The sequence below is a fragment of the Pan paniscus genome, chromosome 20 (genome assembly GCF_029289425.2).
Source record: "Pan paniscus chromosome 20, NHGRI_mPanPan1-v2.0_pri, whole genome shotgun sequence".
NCBI lineage: Eukaryota > Metazoa > Chordata > Mammalia > Primates > Hominidae > Pan > Pan paniscus.
In genome coordinates, this window is record NC_073269.2 from 48,990,188 (window position 1) to 49,010,632 (window position 20,445).

Consider the following 20,445-nt stretch of genomic DNA (forward strand, 5'->3'; position numbering starts at 1 on the left):
ATTGAGTGGAATAGTTTCAGAAAGAATGGTACCAGTTCCTCCTTGTACCTCTGGTAGAATTCGGCTGTGAAGCCATCTGGTCCTGGACTCTTTTTGGTTGGTAAGCTATTGATTATTGCCACAATTTCAGATGCTGTTATTGGTCTATTCAGAGATTCAACTTCTTCCTGGTTTAGTCTTGGGAGGGTGTATGTGTCGAGGAATTTATCCATTCTTCTAGATTTTCTAGTTTATTTGTGTAGAGGTGCTTTTATTATTCTCTGATGGCAGTTTGTATTTCTGTGGGATTTGTGGTGATATCCCCTTTATCATTTTTTATTGCATCTATTTGATTCTTCTTTCTTTTCTTCTTTATTAGTCTTGCTAGTGGTCTATCAATTTTGTTGATCCTTTCAAAAAACCAGCTCCTGGATTCATTAAGTTTTTGAAGGGTTTTTTGTGTCTCTATTTCCTTCAGTTCTGCTCTGATTTTAGTTATTTCTTGCCTTCTGCTAGCTTTGGAATGTGTTTGCTCTTGCTTTTCTAGTTCTTTTAATTGTGATGTTAGGGTGTCAATTTTGGATCTTTCCTGCTTTCTCTTGTGGGCATTTCGTGCTATAAATTTCCCTCTGCACACTGCTTTGAATGCACCCCAGAGATTCTGGTATGTTGTGTCTTTGTTCTCATTGGTTTCAAGGAACATCTTTATTTCTGCCTTCATTTTGTTGTGTACCCAGTAGTCATTCAGGAGCAGGTTGTTCAGTTTCCATGTAGTTGAGTAGTTTTGAGTGAGTTTCTGAAACCTGAGTTCTAGTTTGATTGCACTGTGGTCTGAGAGACAGTTTGTTATCATTTCTGTTCTTTTACATTTGCTGAGGAGAGCTTTACTTCCAAGTATGTGGTCAATTTTGGAATAGGTGTGGTGTGGTGCTGAAAAAAATGTATATTCTGTTGATTTTGGGTGGAGAGTTCTGTAGATGTCTATTAGGTCTGCTTGGTGCAGAGCTGAGTTCAATTCCTGGGTATCCTTGTTAACTTTCTGTCTCGTTGATGTGTCTAATGTTGACAGTGGGGTGTTAAAGTCTCCCATTATTATTGTGTAGGAGTCTAAGTCTCTTTGTAGGTCACTCAGGACTTGCTTTATGAATCTGGGTGCTCCTGTATTTGGTGCATATATGTTTAGGATAGTTAGCTCTTCTTGTTGAATTGATCCCTTTACCATTATGTAATGGCCTTCTTTGTCTCTTTTGATCTTTGTTGGTTTAAAATCTGTTTTATCAGAGACTAGGATTGCAACCCCTGCCTTTTTTTTCCATTTGCTTGGTAGATCTTCCTCCATCCTTTTATTTTGAGCCTATGTGTGTCTCTGCACATGGGATGGGTTTCCTGAATACAGCACACTGATGGTTCTTGACTCTTTATCCAATTTGCCAGTCTGTGTCTTTTAATTGGAGCATTTAGTCCATTTACATTTAAAGTTAATATTGTTATGTGTGAATTTGATCCTGTCATTATGATGTTAGCTGGTTATTTTTCTCAGTAGTTGATGCAGTTTCTTCCTAGCCTTGATGGTCTTTACAATTTGGCATGATTTTGCAGTGGCTGGTACCAATTGTTCCTTTCCATGTTTAGTGCTTCCTTCAGGAGCTCTTTTTGGGCAGGCCTGGTGGTGACAAAATCTCTCAGCATTTGCTTGTCTGTAAAGTATTTTATTTCTCCTTCACTTATGAAGCTTAATTTCGCTGGATATGAAATTCTGGGTTGAAAATTCTTTTCTTTAAGAATGTTGAATATTGACCCCCACTCTCTTCTGGCTTGTAGGGTTTCTGCTGAGAGATCTGCTGTTAGTCTGATGGGATTCCCTTTTTGGGTAAGCTGACCTTTCTCTCTGCTTCCCTTAACATTTTTTCCTTCATTTCAACTTTGGTGAATCTGACAATTATGTGTCTTGGAGTTGCTCTTCTTGAGGAGTATCTTTGTGGTGTTGTCTGTATTTCCTGAATCTGAATGTTGGCCTGCCTTGCTAGATTGGGGAAGTTGTCCTGGATAATATCCTGCAGAGTGTTTTCCAACTTGGTTCCATTCTCCCCGTCACTTTCAGGTACACCAATCAGACGTAGATTTGGTCTTTTCAGATAGTCCCATATTTCTTGGAGGCTTTGTTCATTTCTTTTTATTCTTTTTTCTCTAAACTTCCCTTCTCACTTAATTTCATTCATTTCATCTTTCATCACTGATACCCTTTCTTCAAGTTGATCGCATCAGCTCCTGAGGCTTCTGCATTCTTCACGTAGTTCTCGAGCCTTGGCTTTCTGCTCCATCAGCTCCTTCAAGCACTTCTCTGTATTGGTTATTCTAGTTATACATTCTTCTAAAATTTTTTCAAAGTTTTTAACTTCTTTGCCTTTGGTTTGAATTTCCTCCTGTAGCTCAGAGTAGTTTGAACGTCTGAAGCCTTCTTCTCTCAACTCATCAAAGTCATTCTCCATCCAGCTTTGTTCCATTACTGGTGAGGAACTGCGTTCCTTTGGAGGAGGAGAGGCACTCTGCTTTTTATAGTTTCGTTTTTCTGCTCTGTTTTTTCCCTATCTTTGTGGTTTTATCTACTTTTGGTAATTGGTGATGGTGATGTACAGATGGGTTTTTGGTGTGGATGTCCTCTCTGTTTGTTAGTTTTCCTTCTAAGAGACAGGACCTTCAGCTGAAGGTCTGTTGGAATTTACTAGAGGTCCACTCCAGACCCTGTTTGTGTGGGTACCAGCAGCGGTGGCTGCAGAACAGTGGATTTTTGTGAACCGCGAATGCTGCCGTCTGATCGTTCCTCCGGAAGTTTTGTCTCAGAGGAGTACCCGGCCATGTGAGGTGTCAGTCTTCCCCTAGTGGGGGGTGCCTCCCAGTTAGGCTGCTAGGGGGTCAGGCATCATGAACCCACTTGAGGAGGCAGTCTGCCCATTTTCAGATCTCCAGCTGCATGCTGGCAGAACCACTGCTCTGTTCAAAGCTGTCAGACAGGGACATTTAAGTCTGCAGAGGTTACTGCTGTCTTTTTGTTTGTCTGTGCCTGGCCCCCAGAGGTGGAGCCTACAGAGGCAGGCAGGCCTCCTTGAGCTGTGGTGGGCTCCACCCAGTTTGAGCTTCCCGGCTGCTTTGTTTACCTAAGCAAACCTTGGCAATGGCGGGCGCCCCTCCCCGAGCCTCACTACCACCTTGCAGTTTGATCTCAGAGTGCTGTGCTAGCAATCAGTGAGACTCTGTGGGCATAGGACCCTCTGAGCCATGTTCGGGATATAATCTCCTGGTGCGCCGTTTTTTAAGCCCATTGCAAAAGCACAGTATTAGGGTGGGAGTGACCCAATTTTCCAGGTGCCATCTGTCACCCCTTTCTTTGACTAGAAAAGGGAACTCCCTGACCTCTTGTGCTTCCCGAGTGAGGCAATGCCTTGCCCTGCTTTGGCTCATGCACAGTGGGCTGCACCCACTGTCCTGCACCCACTGTCTGGCAGTTGCTAGTGAGATGGACCCAGTGCCTCAGATGGAAATGCAGAAATCACCCATCTTCTGCGTCGCTCACGCTGGGAGCTGTAGACCAGAGCTGTTCCTATTTGGCCATCTTGGCTCCAGGACCCTATGATTAGCTTTTTGAGGAAGAGCAAAACTGTTTCTCCTAGTGGCTGTACCTTTTTATATTCTCACCAGCAATGTATGAGGATTCCAAATTCTACATAATGCTGCCACTTGTTATTTAACATTTTAAAAGAATGGTAGCCAGTTTTGTAGGTGTGATGTGGTGTCTCATTGCAGCTTTGACTTTGTATTTTCCTAATGACTAATGATGTTGAGTATCTTTTCATGTCCTTCTTGACTATTTGTATATCTTCTTTGAAGAAATATCTATTTGAGTCTTTTGTCCATTTATAAATTGGATGGTTTCTCCCTTTGTTATTGAGTTGTAGCTAGTTCTTTATATTATGTGGACATGAAAACTGCCTATATGTGGTTTGCAAATATTTTCTCTCATTCTGTGTCTATTAATTATTTTCTTGATGATTTCATTTGATGCACAGAAGGCTCACATCTTGATAAAGCCCAATTTATCTTTTTTTCTCATGCTTTTCTATCATAGCTAAGAATCCATTGCACATTTGAGGTCATCAATATTTACCTCTAGGTCTATTTTAAGATGTTTTTATGGTTATAGGTCTTATATTTAACTCACTGATCAATTTTTTAGAGAATTGTTTGATATGGTGGGAGGTAGAGTTATCTAAATTCACTGTTTTGCATGTGGTTATCTAGTTGTTTCTGCACTATCATTAGAAAGGAGAATTGTTCCTCCATTAAATTGTCTTGACACACTCTTCAAAGAGTAATTGACCATAAGTGTGAGGGTTTATTTCTAGGCTCTCAATTCTATCCCATTTATCTTTATGTCCATTCTTTTGCCAGCAGCTTATGTCTATTCTTTGCCAGTAGCTTCTGTTTTAATAATTGTAATCCTTTGTGAGATTTCAAATAAGAAAGTTGAAGTCCTACAATTTATTTTGGCAAGATTGTTTTGGCTATTCAGGGGTCCTTTTTTGAAAGGTGGGGAGGCCAGTATTTCACAATTGGGAAAGCCGTTTCTGTCTTCTTCAGGGGGAAATTTGGGAGAACATTTTAAGAAACTTTATCTAAGTAGGTAAACTGTTACCACTTTATTTGCTGAAGTGCTATGTTAAAGTGTGCATTGCCTCTTGTGGAAGAATTGTGAGACCCTGGAAGCACTAGCCCACATGGTAAGAGACAGTGAATTCCACGATGAGGGGCAGAGAGGATGTTGTTTTGGGATACAATGTTGTTGGGGGAGTTGTATACATCTCTACTTCTTTATGTCTCTGTATAGTTGGTGTAGGGGCCAGCCACACAGGGTCGGTGGGTTTTTCTCCCTGTGTGTGGAGATGAGAGATTGTAGAAATAAAGACAGAAGACAGAGATAAAAGAAAAGACAGCTGGGCCTGTGGGACCACTACCACCAAGACACAGAGACTGGTAGTGGCACCGAATGACCGGCTGCACTGATATTTATTGTATACAAGACAAAGGGGCAGGATAAGGAGTGTGAGCCATCTCCAATGATAGGTAAGGCCACAGGGGTCACATGTCCACTGGACAGGGGGCCCTTCCCTGCCTGGCAACCAACGCAGAGTGAGAGAAGAGAAAGAGAGAGAGAGCTTACAGCATTATTTCTGCTTATTAGAGACTTTTAGTACTTTCACTAATTTGCTACTGCTAACTAAACGGCAGAGCCAGGTGAACAGGTTGGAACATGAAGGCAGACTAGGAGTGTGACCACTGAAGCACAGCATCATAGGGAGACAGTCAGGCCTCCAAATAACTGCAGGTGGACCTGACTAATGTCAGGCCCTCTACAAGAGGTGGAGTAGGGTCTTCTCTAAATTTCCCCAGGGAAAGGGAGACTCTAAGTAGCTTCCCTGGTCTGCTAAGTAGCAGGTGTTTTTCCTTGACACTGAGGCTACCGCTAGACCAGGGTCCGCTTGGCAATGGGCGTCTTCCCAGACGCTGTCATTACCGCTAGACCAAGGAGCCCTCTAGTGGCCCTGTCTGGGCATAACAGAAGGCTCGCACTCTTGTCTTCTGGTCACTTCTCACTATGTCTCCTGAGCTCATGTCTCTGTATGGCCTGGCTTTTCCTAGGTTATGATTATAGAAATGAGGATTATTATAATATTGGAATAAAGAGTAATTGCTACCAAGTAATGATTAATGATATTCATATATAATCATATCTAAGATCTATATCTGGTATAACTATTCTTCTTTTATATTTTATTATACTGGAACAGCTCGTGCCCTCAGTCTCTTGCCTTGGCACCTGGGTGGCTTGCCGCCCACAAGTGGGCATCTCCATTGGACACAGTAGGTTTTGAAATCCTTGTTTATCCTCTGGGGTCTGGGTCTTGGCTTACCTGTTAGCTGCAGCTGAAAGAGGTGTCTGCTAAGGCATTGCCACCTGTGGTGAGAAGAAGGGTTCAGCAGAGTGAAAGTAGCTGGGGCACAGAGAAACCAGGAAAGTCTGACTCTTAGAAACCATGGGTCAGCAGATGTGTGTCCTCAGGGGTACATGGGCCATGCCAGTAGACACTGCAGTGGACTGGAAGAAGGTAAGGGATGCCAGGTATCCCATGTTCTGTCTCAGCTCTGCAGCTGAAGATTTGGGCCCTGGGCTTGTACGGCCCTGCAGCAGGGGAAGGGTATACAGGAATGGCTGCATATCAGGACCAAGTCCATGTCATCTTCTTAGGCATTGTTACTGCAGATGGAGGATTCTGTTCAGAGACTGGCCTGGACACATGGGAGGGCCCACCCCATTCTTTTAAAATTATTTTAAGAGAACAGTATTAGCAAAGGTGGTACATGTTTTATTCTGCTAGAATCAGTATTACTGTCACGTTTTACAATGTATCTCTTAGGAAATGGCGAGAGCCATCCACATAATGTGGATTTAAAGGGGACTCTATTATAATTTCAGCTTTCCTACCTCTTCATAGAAACCATCTTCTCTGCAAACACACAGGCAATATCTCTGTGTTCATTTCTATTGGGAGCCCTGTATGCAAGATGGAGAGAGCCACATTTCCCCCTGAGATGTTATGTAAAAGTTTGAGGTTGAGATGACATATCTGACACTCTGTTGTTACCCTCAGAAGCTACTACATGTGAAATTCTAATGACTGCATTATCCTGTCAAGTGAAAGAGGCAGGCATGAGCAAGGACAGTTAAGAGGGGTGAGAGCCTCATCATGATGTGGAGTCTTGTTCTGACATCTTTGGAAAAACTGTCCACAGTGTGAAGTCATCAACTTGTTGTCCTGGTTTACAGTTTGAGCATCTGTTGTTATGGTGTCGAATATTTTGGTGAGTTCTGAGTGGCTCACGCTTCAGGTACAAGGGTTTTCCCATGAAATTTACATTGAGTTGTCCACCTCCAGCTTATAGGGCTTCTGGAACAGAGTGGGTCTTGCTCGTAGTGATTCCATGGGAGAAAATGGAATTGGAGGTACTAGTAGAATTCAGGGTAATGTCCAATCTACACGTGGATAATAAAAACACAGAAACAATGAACAGAGCTGCAATCTCATAACAGGTGTACTACAGTTTTTATTTTCCACATAATTTTTCTCTCTATGGGCATCTCTAGTTTTACCAATGATAATTTCAGTAGAATAAGTTTGTTTGCAAAATAGGTTGAGTTTCTTCAAATGTGGTCTGATTGTTTACATAAGTGCAGCAAGAGTAGCAATGGACCATGTAGGCTGTCTTTTAAAATTTTCTTTTCTCTAAGTTTTTATAAGGAATCTGAAATTAAACCTTCGCAAACCTCTTGAGAATAGGAAGCCAAACCAAGGCTGACTTCAGACTTTGCCTGCAGTTCATATTGGTTCATTCTATCTATGTTTTTAATATAACATCCCAATCAAAGCGTTGGTAATATAACCAATGATTTCAAATGTGTCATATAACAAAGAAAGCAGATTGTTACTGTACTTGTGCAAATATGTGTATTACCATAAACATATCAATTCTCATGAATAGTTGCCCAATTCTGGGGCAGTTAGGTAGAAAGCAAAAGTAAATGTTTCAATTACGGTTCCCAGAAGTATAGTTTATTGAACTGCTATAAGCTATAGATAGATTAAAAGAGAAAAATGCCATCAATGTAGAAAACAAACCATTTAAAGAATCAGCAAATTTTCAAATAAAAATAATAAAAACATTATCTTCATTATTATCAATTATTTCAATGAAATCAGTGTTCTTCCTGCTTGATCTAGGCTGGGCATATTATGAAGATATCAGCCTGTTTGTTAAAGTTTTCGAAGTTCTTAGAAAAATTTGGAGGGTTCAGGAGGAGAATTTGGGATTTGCTTGTGCCCATGGGACACAGGCTGGGAATACAAATGTTTTCCTGACTCTTCTCTGAATGCCAGATAGACTCCACCTAAAACCCTATTGCCAAGGATGCTGGGATCCACTTACCAGAGACTTCGACTGTCATGGATTTGGAGCTTTCCTTGCCAGTGGCTGAGTTATGAACAGAGCAAACATAGAGCCCGCTATGCTTTGTAGTAATATGGCGGATAAAGAGCTTTTGTCCTGGTAGCTGAAACTTCTCATTAATTGTCCAAGAATACTGTGCCGGTGGGTTAGAGTCTGCAGAACAGGACAAGTAGAGGATTTCTCCTGAACGGTAATAGGTGAATGAAGGGTAAATTCTGGGGAGGTCTGGACCATCTGGAGGAAAGAGAATAAAGCCACAGGTGATGTCATCTGAGGGAAGGGGATGCTCCTGGTCTCTTAAAGTGACACAGTGGCCCTCTGAGCCAAGACACATCCTCAAGTCCCAGCCAAACCCCCTCTATGTTCACTGAGCTGAATCGTAAGCTATTCATCTCTTTCTCCCATCACAAGCTGTGGGCCCCAAGTCTCCCATGACAAGAGCATCCCCTCCCCTTATATTCTTGGTTAAGGCTGTGCCTACCCAGGATTTCCCAGGGCAGGGAGTCATGGCCAGCTTGGATGTCCAGAAGTAAAGGTGTCTATACTTGGACCGGAGAGACTGAGAGGCCTGGCCTCTGGTCGTTTGGATTTAAGCTGGTGTCCTGGCCCACAGAGGAGCAAAAGATACTCACAGAGGACATTCAGGGTGACTGGGTCACTGCGGATGCCACCATATTGGTTCCGTATTTCACATTGATAGGGTCCTGTTTCATTTCTCGTGATACTGGGTAGAATGAGGATCCTGTTTTCAATGGGTCGCTTTACCCTGGGACTGACCGGGAGGCTCTGACCATTTAGCCACCAAATGTAGGTGTAGTTCTCACTCTTAGGTTCACAGGTGAAGTTTAAGACATCCTTATTCTCCCTGGGGTTTAAGTTGTTGATGGTGATGTAGGGCTTGGGCAGCTTCGCTGTGTGGATAACAGAGAGAAGATTGTCCTGTGTGGCACCTTTGATTCCTCCACAGGTATCCTTCAATCAGAGTTGGCATCTCCCACCTCTCAGTCCACCTGAGTCCTTGAAAGCCAATAGCTGGTGCTTTTGTCACAAGATAGATGCATGATGATCTAAGGGCTCAAAGACTGTGAGGCCGCCTTCTCTGTCTTAGGGAAGCACAGACTTTCTCAAGTGTCAATTGAGCAGCAGTGTTGGGTCATGGACAGACACGTCAGTGGGAGTCACAGCCCCTGGTACCCTTCCCAGGCCCTCCCTAATCAGTTTACTGGCTGGCTCACCTTGGGTTCCTTACCTGGAATGTGCAACTGCTGGGCCCCTTCCAAATTCCATCCTACTTTGTCCCCCTAGATGTGATTTCTCTGCAGCTTCCATTTCCAAGGACATTCTAGAGATGAGTAATAATGGGACTTCCCTTTGTCCTGCAACCCTGAAGATACTGAGCAGCCTGGCCTGGGACTGGATGTTTCAGCAGAAATAACACAGGGGAGACCAGAATCAAGCCTGGAGGTCAGTTCAGTCATCAGGCAGTGGAGGCTCAAGGTGGGGCAGTTTTTTGCAGGTGTTTCATGATAACTTACTTGAACCAGTGACCTCTAAAGATAGAGCAGAGTGCAAGGAATGATCTAGAAAGAGTGAAGGGGACAGGCAAGAGCTGGTGGCTTTGGAGCAGAACCATGTTCCCTGTCTTGGGTTCTTTAAGTTTCCTCTCCTTCTGCAGAGGGCAGGTGAGGACCATGTGGATCTTTCCAGAAATACATGTGGACATTTGCAAATTCAGAACTGACTGGTAGAAAGGGTGGGAATGAATTGCTGGAAATCTTGTCCTCATGAACCATGTGTGTTTGATGGATATGAGACAAATTTGGAGAGAAGTTTTGCAAATATTTTCTTTCATTGGACATTCCACTCTCTGATTCCATGGGTTCAACTACTCTAGGGACCTCATGTAAGTGGATTCCAGAGTGAATATGAGAAGAAATTGCTGGTTGCCAGGAGCTGGGAGTGGGGAGAATCAGAAGTTGTTCATGGGTGTGCGGTTTCAATTATGCAAGGTGGGGAGGTTCTAGAGAACTGCTGTAGAGCTTGATGCCTATAGTTCACACAGATTGAGTATTTCTTATGCGTAAGACTTAGGACAAAAAGTGTTTTGGATTTCTGACATTTTTTGATTCTGAAATATTTGTCATATACTTACTGGTTTAGCATCCCAAATCTGAAAGATTCAAAATCGAAAATGCTTCGCGAGCATTTCTTTTCAGCATCAGATTAGTAGGCAAAAGTGGGAGGTGATAAGCCAAAGATATTCTTGCCCTTTTTTTTCTCTCACCACATTTCTAGCTTGGTGATCAGTTTTCGGTGAATTCCACAGTGGCCATGCTGCACTCGTATATTTTTGAAGGCCTTGGGATATGAGAAAGGCTGATTGCTATTTTCTATGTCATCAGAACTTTCCACCTTTTCATGGTTACCTCTTTTTCTCAGTGTTTGTGTTGTGTCAGTCATTAATAAGAGCCTGTCAGGTGAGATTTAGGACAGAGTTTTCTAATTCTGCAAAAAATGTTACTGTGATTCTGGTAGGGGATGCATTGAATCTGCAACTCATTTTGGGTAATATTGTCTTTCTAACAATATTGATTCTTCCAATCCATGAAAATGAAATGTCTTTCCATATATTGATATCGTCTTTAATTTCTTTCAGCAATGTTTTGTAGTTTTCAGGGTATAATCATTTGACTTTTTTGGTTAAACTTACTCCAAAATATTTTATTCCTTTTGATGTTAATGTGAATTGAAATTATTTCCTTAATTTCCTTTGAGATTGTTCATTGTTAGTGTATAGTCTAAGGAATGATCTAGAAAGAGTGAAGGAGACAGGCAAAAGCTGGTGGTTTTGGAGCAGAATCATATTCCCTGTCCTGGGTTTTTGATTTTCCCTCTCCGTTTGCAGAGGGCAGGTGGCTCTTCCCTGATAGCTAGATAGACTTCACTGGAAAACATATTACCAGTGCTCCAGGGATCTACTTACCAGGGACTATGATCCTCTTGATTATGAGATTTGTTCCACCAGTGGCTGAGTTATGGATGAAACAGACATAGACCCCTCTCTATGTTTTAGTGATTTGGGGGATAAAGAACACTTGTGCTGATTGCTGGAACTTCCCATCAATCAGCCAAGAATGCTCTGCCAGTGGATGGAGTCTGTGAGGCAGGAGAGCTTGGGGACTTCCCCTGTATGGTAATAGGTGTATGAGGAAGAAATGGTGGGGGCATCCAGGCCATATGGAGTAAAGAGAATAATGTCACAGGCAATATTGTCAGAGGGAAGGGAAAATCCTGGTCTGTGGAAGGGCCACAATCACAGTGACCCTGTGAGCCAAGTTGCAACATTGAAGTCCCAGCCAAATCCCCGCTGTGTTCACTGATCTGGAGCCTGAGACATTCACCTGTTTCTCCCATCACAAGCTGTGGACCCTGAGTCTCCTATGACAGGAGAAGCCTCTTTTCTCCTATTGTTGATCAAGCCTAGGCCTACTCTGGTTTGCCTGGGACACAAAGTCATGGCCAGGTTTGATGTCCAGGGGTAAAGGTCTCTGTATTGGACCTGAGAGGGACAGAGAGGCCTGGCCTCTGGCCACGTGTATTTGGGATGGCAGCCTGGCTCACAGAGGAACAGAAGATACTCACGGAGGAGATTCAGGGTGACTGGGTCACTGCGGCTGGCACTCACTGGGTTCCGTATTTCACATTCATAGGGTCCTGCAGTATACTTTGTGACACCCAATAGAAAGAGGGTCCTGTTGGTTTCGGAGAGCTTCAAGCTGTGAGTCATAGGGAGGCTCTGACCATTCATCCACCACAGGTAGCTTGCGTCTGGAGTCTCAGGGTCACAGGTTAAGCTCACAGCCTCCATGGTCTCTCTGGGATTTAAGTTGCTGCTGGAGATGGAGGGCTTGGGAGTCTCCACTGTGCAGAAAACAGGGTGAAGATTGCCGTGTGTGGCGCCTTTGATTCCTCCAAAGGCATTTTTCAATCAGAATTGGCATTTCCCAACTCTCAGCCCACCCAAGTCCTTAAAAGCCCATGGCAGGTGTGTGTGTTGCAAGACAGATGCATGGCAATCTGAGGGCTCAGAGATTGTGAGGCTGCCTGCTTCATGTAAGAGAAGCACAGACTTTCTCAAGTGTGAATTGAGCAGCAGCATTGGGTCATGGAAAGACACAGGACCAGCAGTCACAGCCCCTGGTGCCTCTGTGTGTCCCTCCGTCTCCAACTGCCTGCCTGGCCCAACTTGTGGTCCTCACTTGGAGCATGCAGTGCTGGAATCTTCTTAGTTTCAGTCTCACTTTGCCCCCTGAGGTATGTTTTCTCTGCAGCTTCCCTTGCCAAGGACATCCTAGAGATGGATGATGGAACTTCCCGTTGTTCTTAAACCCTTTGGGTACTGGAAAGCCTGGCCTGGGACTGGGTACTTCAGCAGAAATAACACAGGGGAGACCAGAGTCAAGCCTGGAGGTCAGTTCAGTCATCAGGCAGTGGAGCCACAAGGTGGCGCAGTTTTCCCAGGTGTCTCATAGTGACTGAGTTGAGCTAGTGACTCTAAAGATAGAGCGGAGTCCAAGGAATGACCTACAAAGAGTGAAGGGGATAGGCAACAGCTAATAGCTTTGGACCAAGACCATGTTCTCTGTTCTGGGTCCATGATGCTCCCTTCCCCTTGTAGAGGGCAGTTGAGGACCATGTGGATCTTTCTAGAAATACATGTGGATGTTTGCAAATGCAGAACTGACTGGTGGAAAGGGCGATCATGAACTGATGACGGAAGTCTGGCCCTCATGGACCATATGTGTTTGGTGGATATTAGACCAATATTTGGGAAGAAGTCTTGCAGATACTTTCTCTCATTAGACATTCTACTCTCTGATTCTGAGTTTGACTACTCTATGTACCTGATATCAGTGGATTCCAGAGGGAATCAGAGAGTAGAATAGTAGTTTGCAGGAGCTGGGATCAGGGGAATTGGGTGTTGTTCCGTGGGTGTGCGGTTTCAGTTATGCAGGATAAGGAGGTTCTAGAGATCTCCTGTACAGCCTCATGCCCATAGTTCATACAGATAAAGTGCTCCTTATGCAGAAAGCTGAAAACAAAGTGTTTTGGATTTCTAATTTTTTAAATTTTGGAATATTTGCAGTACATGTACTGGTTTAGCATCCCAAATCTGAAAAATTTAAAATCCACAATGCGCCAGTGAGCACTTCTTTTTAGCATCACATCAGTGGTCAGAAGTGTAGAGTTTTGAGCATTTCAGACTGTGGATTTCTGGATTTGGGATGCTCAATTTGTAACACTGTAATTTTCCTGTAAAATGTTGTCAGGAGTTTAGACCTCGCGTTATATTCTGACTCTAGTAACAAAAAAAATTTGGAGGAAACATTAAAATGTTTTCATAAGTGGAAATTTTTACTGATGGTCCAAATATCTAAGATGAATTGCTGGTAGTCGTATTTCTCTTGAGACCAAAATAAGGTTTAGGTGTGCCGTGAATTCCAGCAGGGTCACATTAGGCTCAAAGAAAGATGCCAAAGGTGATTTGAAATTAGCAGCTCCTTAAGTAGAGAGAGTCCCATTAAAAGGACAGAACTGGTCAGTGCATCAATTACATAAAGGGAGAAAGGATGCCAAATTAAAAGAAGTGATGTGTGTTATGTTAGTAAATATAGAAAGAACTCCCTGCTTCTAAATTCTGTGCAGAGTTAGGAAAAATGGGGCGGACCCATAAACAGGTATGTGAAATGCTTTCTTCATTTTCTCTTAAGCTCAGGAAACACCACTAAAGTTTAAGTTTGTGTGAATTAGGAAGAGTCTAAGTGAGATGCCAATGGCTCTTGTGTCTCCCCACACGAAGATCTCCAACTTATGAAAATGGCATCATCATGAGGAAACAGTTATAGGTGGCACAGGCAGTAAAACCATCAGATAACACCAACCTGGTCAACTCCAACTGGTCTCCAAAACCACCGGTATTCCCATTACGTGTACATTACAGTCTTTGTAGTTGTCCCACAACTACAAAATTTAAAAATTGCTATTGTCAAAACAAAATATTAAATATGAAGTTGAATAAGTTGTTCCACTTTTTTTCCCCACTCTTTTTGAAGTTTCCTGTTTCAGTTTTGGAAGTTTCTGTTGACACATCCTCAAGGTAGGTATTCTTTCCACAGCTGTGTGCAGTCTACCAGTAAGCATCAAAAGCATTCTTCATTCTCTAACAGCATTTTTTTTTTTCTGAGACAGAGTCTCGCTCTGTCACCCCAGCTGGAGTGCAGTGGCATGATCTCAGCTCACTGCAAGCTCTGCCTCCTGGGTTCACACCATTCTCCTGCCTTGGTCTCCCAAGTAGCTGGGACTACGGGGGCCCGCCAGCATGCCTGGTTAATTTTTTGCATTTTTAGTAGAGACGGGGTTTCACCATGTTAGCCAGGATGGTCTCTATCTCCTGACCTTGTGCCCGCCTCGGCCTCCCAAAGTGCTGGGATTATAGGCGTGAGCCACTGTGCCCAGCCATCTCTGAAGGATTTTAACGAGTTGTTGACTTTTGAGTTTGTTCAGCTTTTTACTTAGCGTTAGAACCGAGTGACAAATTTCAAGCTTGTTATATGCCTGTCAGGAAGCTAGAAGTCTTTAGAAAGTGACCAGAGAATGTGAGCTCCATAGCAGGTTGAGGATGGAGTCATGAGTGAGGATGGAATCAAGAGTCCACTCAGAGATGGAGTGCCCAGCCATCTCTGAAGGATTTTAACAAGTTGTTGACTTTTGAGTTTGTTCAGCTTTTTACTTAGCGTTAGAAACGAGTGACAAATTTCAAGCTTGTTATATGCCTGACAGGAAGCCAGAAGTCTCTAGGAAGTGACTGGAGAATGTGAGCTCCATAGCAGGTTGAGGCTGGAGTCACGGGTGAAATGAGCCCATGGGGTTTGGGGACAGCAGGCCTGGCCAGCCTCTGACACCCTGGTGAGTCAGTGCAGAGATTACAACAGTGACAGCAAACTAGCATGGCTGACTGCATCTGGCATCTAGTCTCAGGCTGGCTGTCCTCACTCATTCCTGGGCATAGGCCAGGCTAACCTTGGGAGGAATTTAGTTTATGATTTAAATTTGAAGCAAGAATGATAATAGTTCCTCCATAAAACTAACACCCTTACTTTGTCCAGGGACTGCCTTTGTAAAATTAGTGAAAGACCATGAGATTAAGATTATAGGAGGGAACTGAATTTTGCTAAAATGTAGGCACAGTTTCTATAATCCCTGACTGCTCCAGTGTCATTGGGACAGGGTTTACAAAATTTGTAACTAATTGCTCCTATAGATAACATCACTATTGTAGAACGTGAGATTGGTCTTTTGAGAAGTTTCTCATTCTTTTGCATTCTGGCTACCGGCTGACCTCATCCATACCTATGACTAATGGCTCAGCCAGTCATGTGGTCCCTAACTTGAGGCAGATTCAAGCACAAACAGATCATTTCCCCCTGCCCACATGATTCCATCACCAAACAATCAGCAGTACTCATTTTTTAATCCTGTGCCCCTGAAACTATCCTTGAAAATCTCTAACCCCTGATCCACTGGGGAGGCTGATTTGAGTAATAATAAACCTCCGTCCTCCTGTTTGGCAGACTTGGAGTCATTAAAATCTTTCTTTACTACAAACTGCCATTTCAATTATTTATTTTATTTATTTTTTATTTTTATTTTTTTGTGCAGGAGGCCAGAGAAACTTGTCTGGCAATTATGAGAGTGGATGGAGGAACTGCCTATCCCTGTCCCATGGTCTTGTCCACAGGTCAGCCTCACAAAGGGAAAGAGCCCTGGATGGGAATACAGTGGAAGCTCATTCTCTTAGTGACCTGGGGACATTGGCTAGAGAGGAAGCCTGGCAGGAGTGGCAACTCCAGGTGATTTCTGTGCCTTTCCTCTTTCCTGGGAGGTGGGCCAGGCCACAGTGTTAGTGGGAAGGGAACTGAACAGCCAGAGTGTTTAGAGGGAGTGTCCAGGGAAGGCCTAGGGGTGGGGGAAGAAGCTGTGCAGGACAGGGCTTGCCAGTCAGAATGAAGTGGGAGGAAGATGAGGGACACAGAGAAGCAGAGAGAGGCAGAGACACCATGGTAGTGAGCAGTGAGGGAGACACTGACTTCAGAGACCCCAGGGCCCAGGTGCTCCCAGTTCCACAGTCCAGGACCAAGGAGCCCCGAGAACCTTCCAGTGGCCAAAGAGCTTCAGAGTTACATGAGGTGGGGTTGCTTTAGGGGCAAGAGGTAGTGGGGGGATGAAACATGGGTGTCAGCCTCTGAAGGACAAGGGACAGGTGTGGCTAGAACCTGCTAGGATTCTTCATCCAAGATCCAATCTCTAAAGAGGTTTTGGATCATTCATTTCTTCATTCCATTCCTTCATTTGTTATGTGAGAGCTCCTGAGTGTGTGTCTCTCTCGCTGGGCCTGTGGTGGTGTAGAGTGTGAGTGGGGAAAGAAAACAAGGTCCTCTCCTTGATCCTCTCATGACAGTGACATGGACACTTTGGGAAACACAGGATTTCACATTCAGTGATGGAGGTTAAGATCTTAGGGGGAGACCTGGACATTTTTTTTGCACTGACTCTGATGGTTGAAGCAGGTGATTTAGTTCTGGAGTACAGACTAATCAGCTGACCATTTGCTCTCACTCCTCTGAGGTTTGGATGCCTAAGAAGAGAGGATTTGAGCCAACAAATGACTATAGGGTGCTTGGAACCCAGTAAGCCCTCACTTCTGGTGGAGGAGAGGATGGGCCTGTGGCTGCAGACAGACCTCATGTGACCCTGATCTCCCCTTTGTGTTTGTGTGACTCTTGCTCAGTCACTGTGCCTTCCTGTGCCTCAGTTTTCTCTCAATCAAATAAGCTAAATGGCAAATGGACAGTGCCTTTTCATGCTATCTGTGAATAAATGTTAAATTATTCACAGTCACCTGACCTAATGCTTGGCACAGTGGAGGTTTCACACAAACAGCATTGATTATTAATTTGCTTCCATGAGAAAGCACCTTTACGTCAGATCCCTGTGGACAAGGTGCTACCAGGTACATCTTCTCTCTTCTGTTTCCGCTTCTGGGGACATTAGACTTTCTATGGACTATCCTAAGCCTCCTAAGGCAGTTGTCTGATGGCCTACAAAGCTTGTCTTTCTGTCCTCTCCACTCGGAGTGTCAGGTGAAGAAAGCTCTGTCCTTGCCCAGATGAGGCTCTGAGGGCTGATTCCTGGCTGGTGAACAGCTCCAGGAGACACAGTCCTCTGACAGCTGGTAAATCCTTGGTCCCAGTAAGCCCTGCCCAAGAAGCCACAACGCAGCCCCAGCACAGGCTCCTCAGCTTTATCTGGAGCAAGGATTTAGGGACAAGGGTCTGGGGTTGAGGCTTCTAGGGCTGAGCTTCTCTGAGAGTATCTCAGGGGCCCCTCAGGCCAAGCCCTACTCAGTTCTCCAGGGTCTTTCTCAGGGTCAAATTTACGAAGAGGGCATGAGGTGCTTGTCTGAGACTGATCTCCTCCTGCTGAGTCCCCCCATCAGACTGTCCTTCCTCTGCAGCAAGTGTCTGCAGGGTCTGGATGCGGGAAAGGAATTCTGATCTGTTGAAATTTGTCTCCTCTGTGTGTGTCCTGCACTAAATGCCCAAATCCCAGCATGGGACATAACGCAGAGAGTGACACAGGCAGAGTCCAGGCCTGACAATCCTGTGTGTGTGAAGTAGAAGTGACCCCTGCCCCCCAACACCCAGGGATCATGTGGAATCACTTACGGTATAAGGTGAAGGTGAAACGTCCAGTTACTCCTCTAGTCTCATCACCTCCCTTTATGATGTGTAAGGTGTAGGATCCTGCGTCCTCCCAGGTGACATTCTGGATCAGCAGGGATGCATTGGAATATACTGTTTCTCGTCCACTATATGCAGGCCCATATATAATTATTTGACCGTCTACTACATATGATGTAATGTAATGGTAGAGGTCCCTCATTTGCCCTTTGTACCAGATGTAGCCGGTAAGATTCTGGGGCAAATTGTGGACAAGTAGAAGAACATCCTTCCCCTTGGAAACTTTGGGTGGCTGAGCTTCAGTCGTGACTTGGGCTGTGGTGGGTGGGTTCCAGAAGTTTAAAAGTGATGCTAGGAGGTACAGAGAGCATCAGTCAATATTGAGCCCTATGTATTGGTGTGAAAACGTGGGGTCCTGGGTCCTGAGAAGGTCTCTTCAGTCCTCAGCCTTGACGACACAGACACACACACACATACAAACACACACACAAACACAAAAGCGGCATGTGTGATTGTGTGTATGTGTGTGTGTCCTACTGTCCTACTAGGTCAAGGTCAGCAGCATGACCCCCCATTCCTTCAACACTTCTGACCTTGGCATTTTTCTGTTTGGAATCCTCTTCCCCAGGGGTCCGCATGGCCCCCTCCACACTGCCCTCAGGTCCTGCTCACATCAGGGCATCCTTAGACTTCTTTCCTGACGCCTCCTTCAGAGACCTTGGGTCTTCCCTTTCTGACCTTTCCCTGCTCTGCTCCCTCCAGGGTTCTTCTCAACACCTGACCTCACATTCTAGATCTCTTTACATGTCTGTCTTCCCCCCCATGACAGCGTGAGCTCCGTGAGGACAGGGACTTTTGTGATCTTGGTTGCACCCCAGTGCCTGGAACAGGCTGCAGACTCCTGTAGATGTGAGAGTTCTCAGGGCCCTCCATGCCCTGGGTGTTTTTTTTCCCCCAATTGTTGAGGTTTCTTGCTGAGGACAGTGTTTCACGCCCTGTTTATATTTTTATTTGAAGTGTCATCTGATATAGTTACTATTATCATTTTTCAAAATGTGGTGGCCCCTGATGATTAATCAGGAAAACAGAACACTTAAGATTTTCCTACCTCTTACCAATTCTGGTTCAATATGACTTTCCTGTTTTGACCCCTGTCCCTCTCTGGTGTATTTTCCCCTATGCAGGCTCCAACAGAGCTTTCTTTCCTTTTTTTCTTTTTTTTTTTGAGATGGAGTCTTGTACTGTCGCCCAGGCTGGCGTGCAGTGGTGCTATCTCAGCTAGCTGCAACTTCTGCCTCCCTGGTTCACGTGATTCTCCTGCCTCAGCCTCCCGAGTAGCTAGGATTACAGGAGCACACCACCATACCTGGTTAAATTTTTGTATTTTCAGTACAGACAGGGCTTCACTGTGTTGGCCAGACTGATCTTGAACTTCTGATCTCATGATCCACCCGCCTCAGACTCCCAAAGTGCTGGCTTCTTTCATTTTTTAGAACCCCATCCTCTCCAGGAGACCCCATCCAGTCACTCTGCTTCCTCCTCCTGTCCTCTCCCAGGAAGTTCTCTCCTCACCTGTGAGCAGGAGCCCCTTCCATTTGATGCGCTGTGTGCAGGGAGGGGCTGAGAGGGGCCCCATGGTTTCTGCTGCTTGTGTGTTCTCCTCTGTGGAGATTAAGCCTAGGATCCAGAAACTCTCTGAGCACGGCTGTCAGCTGTGCTGTCCTTCCTCTTTCTGCGCTGAGCCTCTTCCCAGGGCAGGAGCAATTCTCAAGCTCATGGGCAGGGTCAGGCCCAGGACACCTCTCTGTCCCCTCCTCTCTAAGTCCTGCCTCCTTGTCCCTCCTTCTGTTTTTCCTTTTGTCTGTGTTTCAGGTCCCTGGGAATTGTGGAGGCCTCTGCCTTTTTCAGCAGTGATTCTTTCACCAAACCTCAACACACACTTTGTGCAGACACACAGACACACAGACACACAGACACACACACACACACACACACACACACACACACACAGACACACACACAGAAGAGATACACACAGACCCATACAGTCAGACACATACCCTGCAGGTTGGACAAGCACAGTCCTGGGCCTCAGCCTCCTGGTGTCCCCATGGCTCTGGGTCGGGGTGCACATTCATGCCCTTTGCCCTCTTTCATCCCCATCTGGCTCTCCCCTTAAGTGCAGGAGGCTGGAGCTGCACCACGTCCCTGTCAGAATGATGCCCCATTGTGCTGTGGGTGAGCTGTGTGTTGCCTGGTGAGAAGGACCCTTCCTTTCTCTAATCGTGTCTAGCTTGGCTGCAGCTTCCAAGGATGGACATTCAGGACCTGGGTGTCCCAGAGGAAACTGTCCTTCCTGGCGGTGTGCAGGGTGAATCTGTCATGCCTCTTGTGAGGAGAGGCCTGTGTTGGTTGCTCAGTGGGGGCTGTGAGTCCCATAGTCAAAGGGACAGTTCTCGGTCACTCTATGGCTCCCTGGGCTCTGGCGGCTGAGCTGGAGCTCACGGTTTCTCATGTTCTTCCTGACCATCTTTGATGTCTTCTCTTCTCTGCCCAGCTTATTGTCCTGTGGTCACCACACCTTCCCCGTGGTGGTGCAGGAGGAAGT

At 45.0% G+C, this 20,445-nt stretch overlaps 1 protein-coding gene across 2 annotated transcripts; it reads right to left on the minus strand.

Annotated features, from left to right (window-relative positions):
* Window positions 1-4,836: 4,836 nt before the first annotated feature.
* Window positions 4,837-20,198, minus strand: LOC117977067 (pregnancy-specific beta-1-glycoprotein 1). 2 transcript variants are annotated; one of them, XM_034946155.3, is made up of 5 exons: window positions 19,410-20,198; window positions 17,823-18,188; window positions 11,680-11,958; window positions 8,670-8,948; window positions 4,837-8,271 (listed from the first exon to the last, which is right to left on the minus strand). In XM_034946155.3, the coding sequence occupies exons 1-5, from the start codon at window positions 19,471-19,473 to the stop codon at window positions 7,979-7,981; spliced, it is 1,281 nt and encodes a 426-aa protein (XP_034802046.2). In that variant the 5' UTR covers window positions 19,474-20,198; the 3' UTR covers window positions 4,837-7,978. The 2 variants fall into 2 exon arrangements, with proteins under 2 accessions (XP_034802046.2, XP_063456410.1); XM_063600340.1 differs by lacking the exon at window positions 11,680-11,958 and having other exon boundaries at window positions 6,378-7,066; window positions 8,017-8,271.
* Window positions 20,199-20,445: the final 247 nt, after the last annotated feature.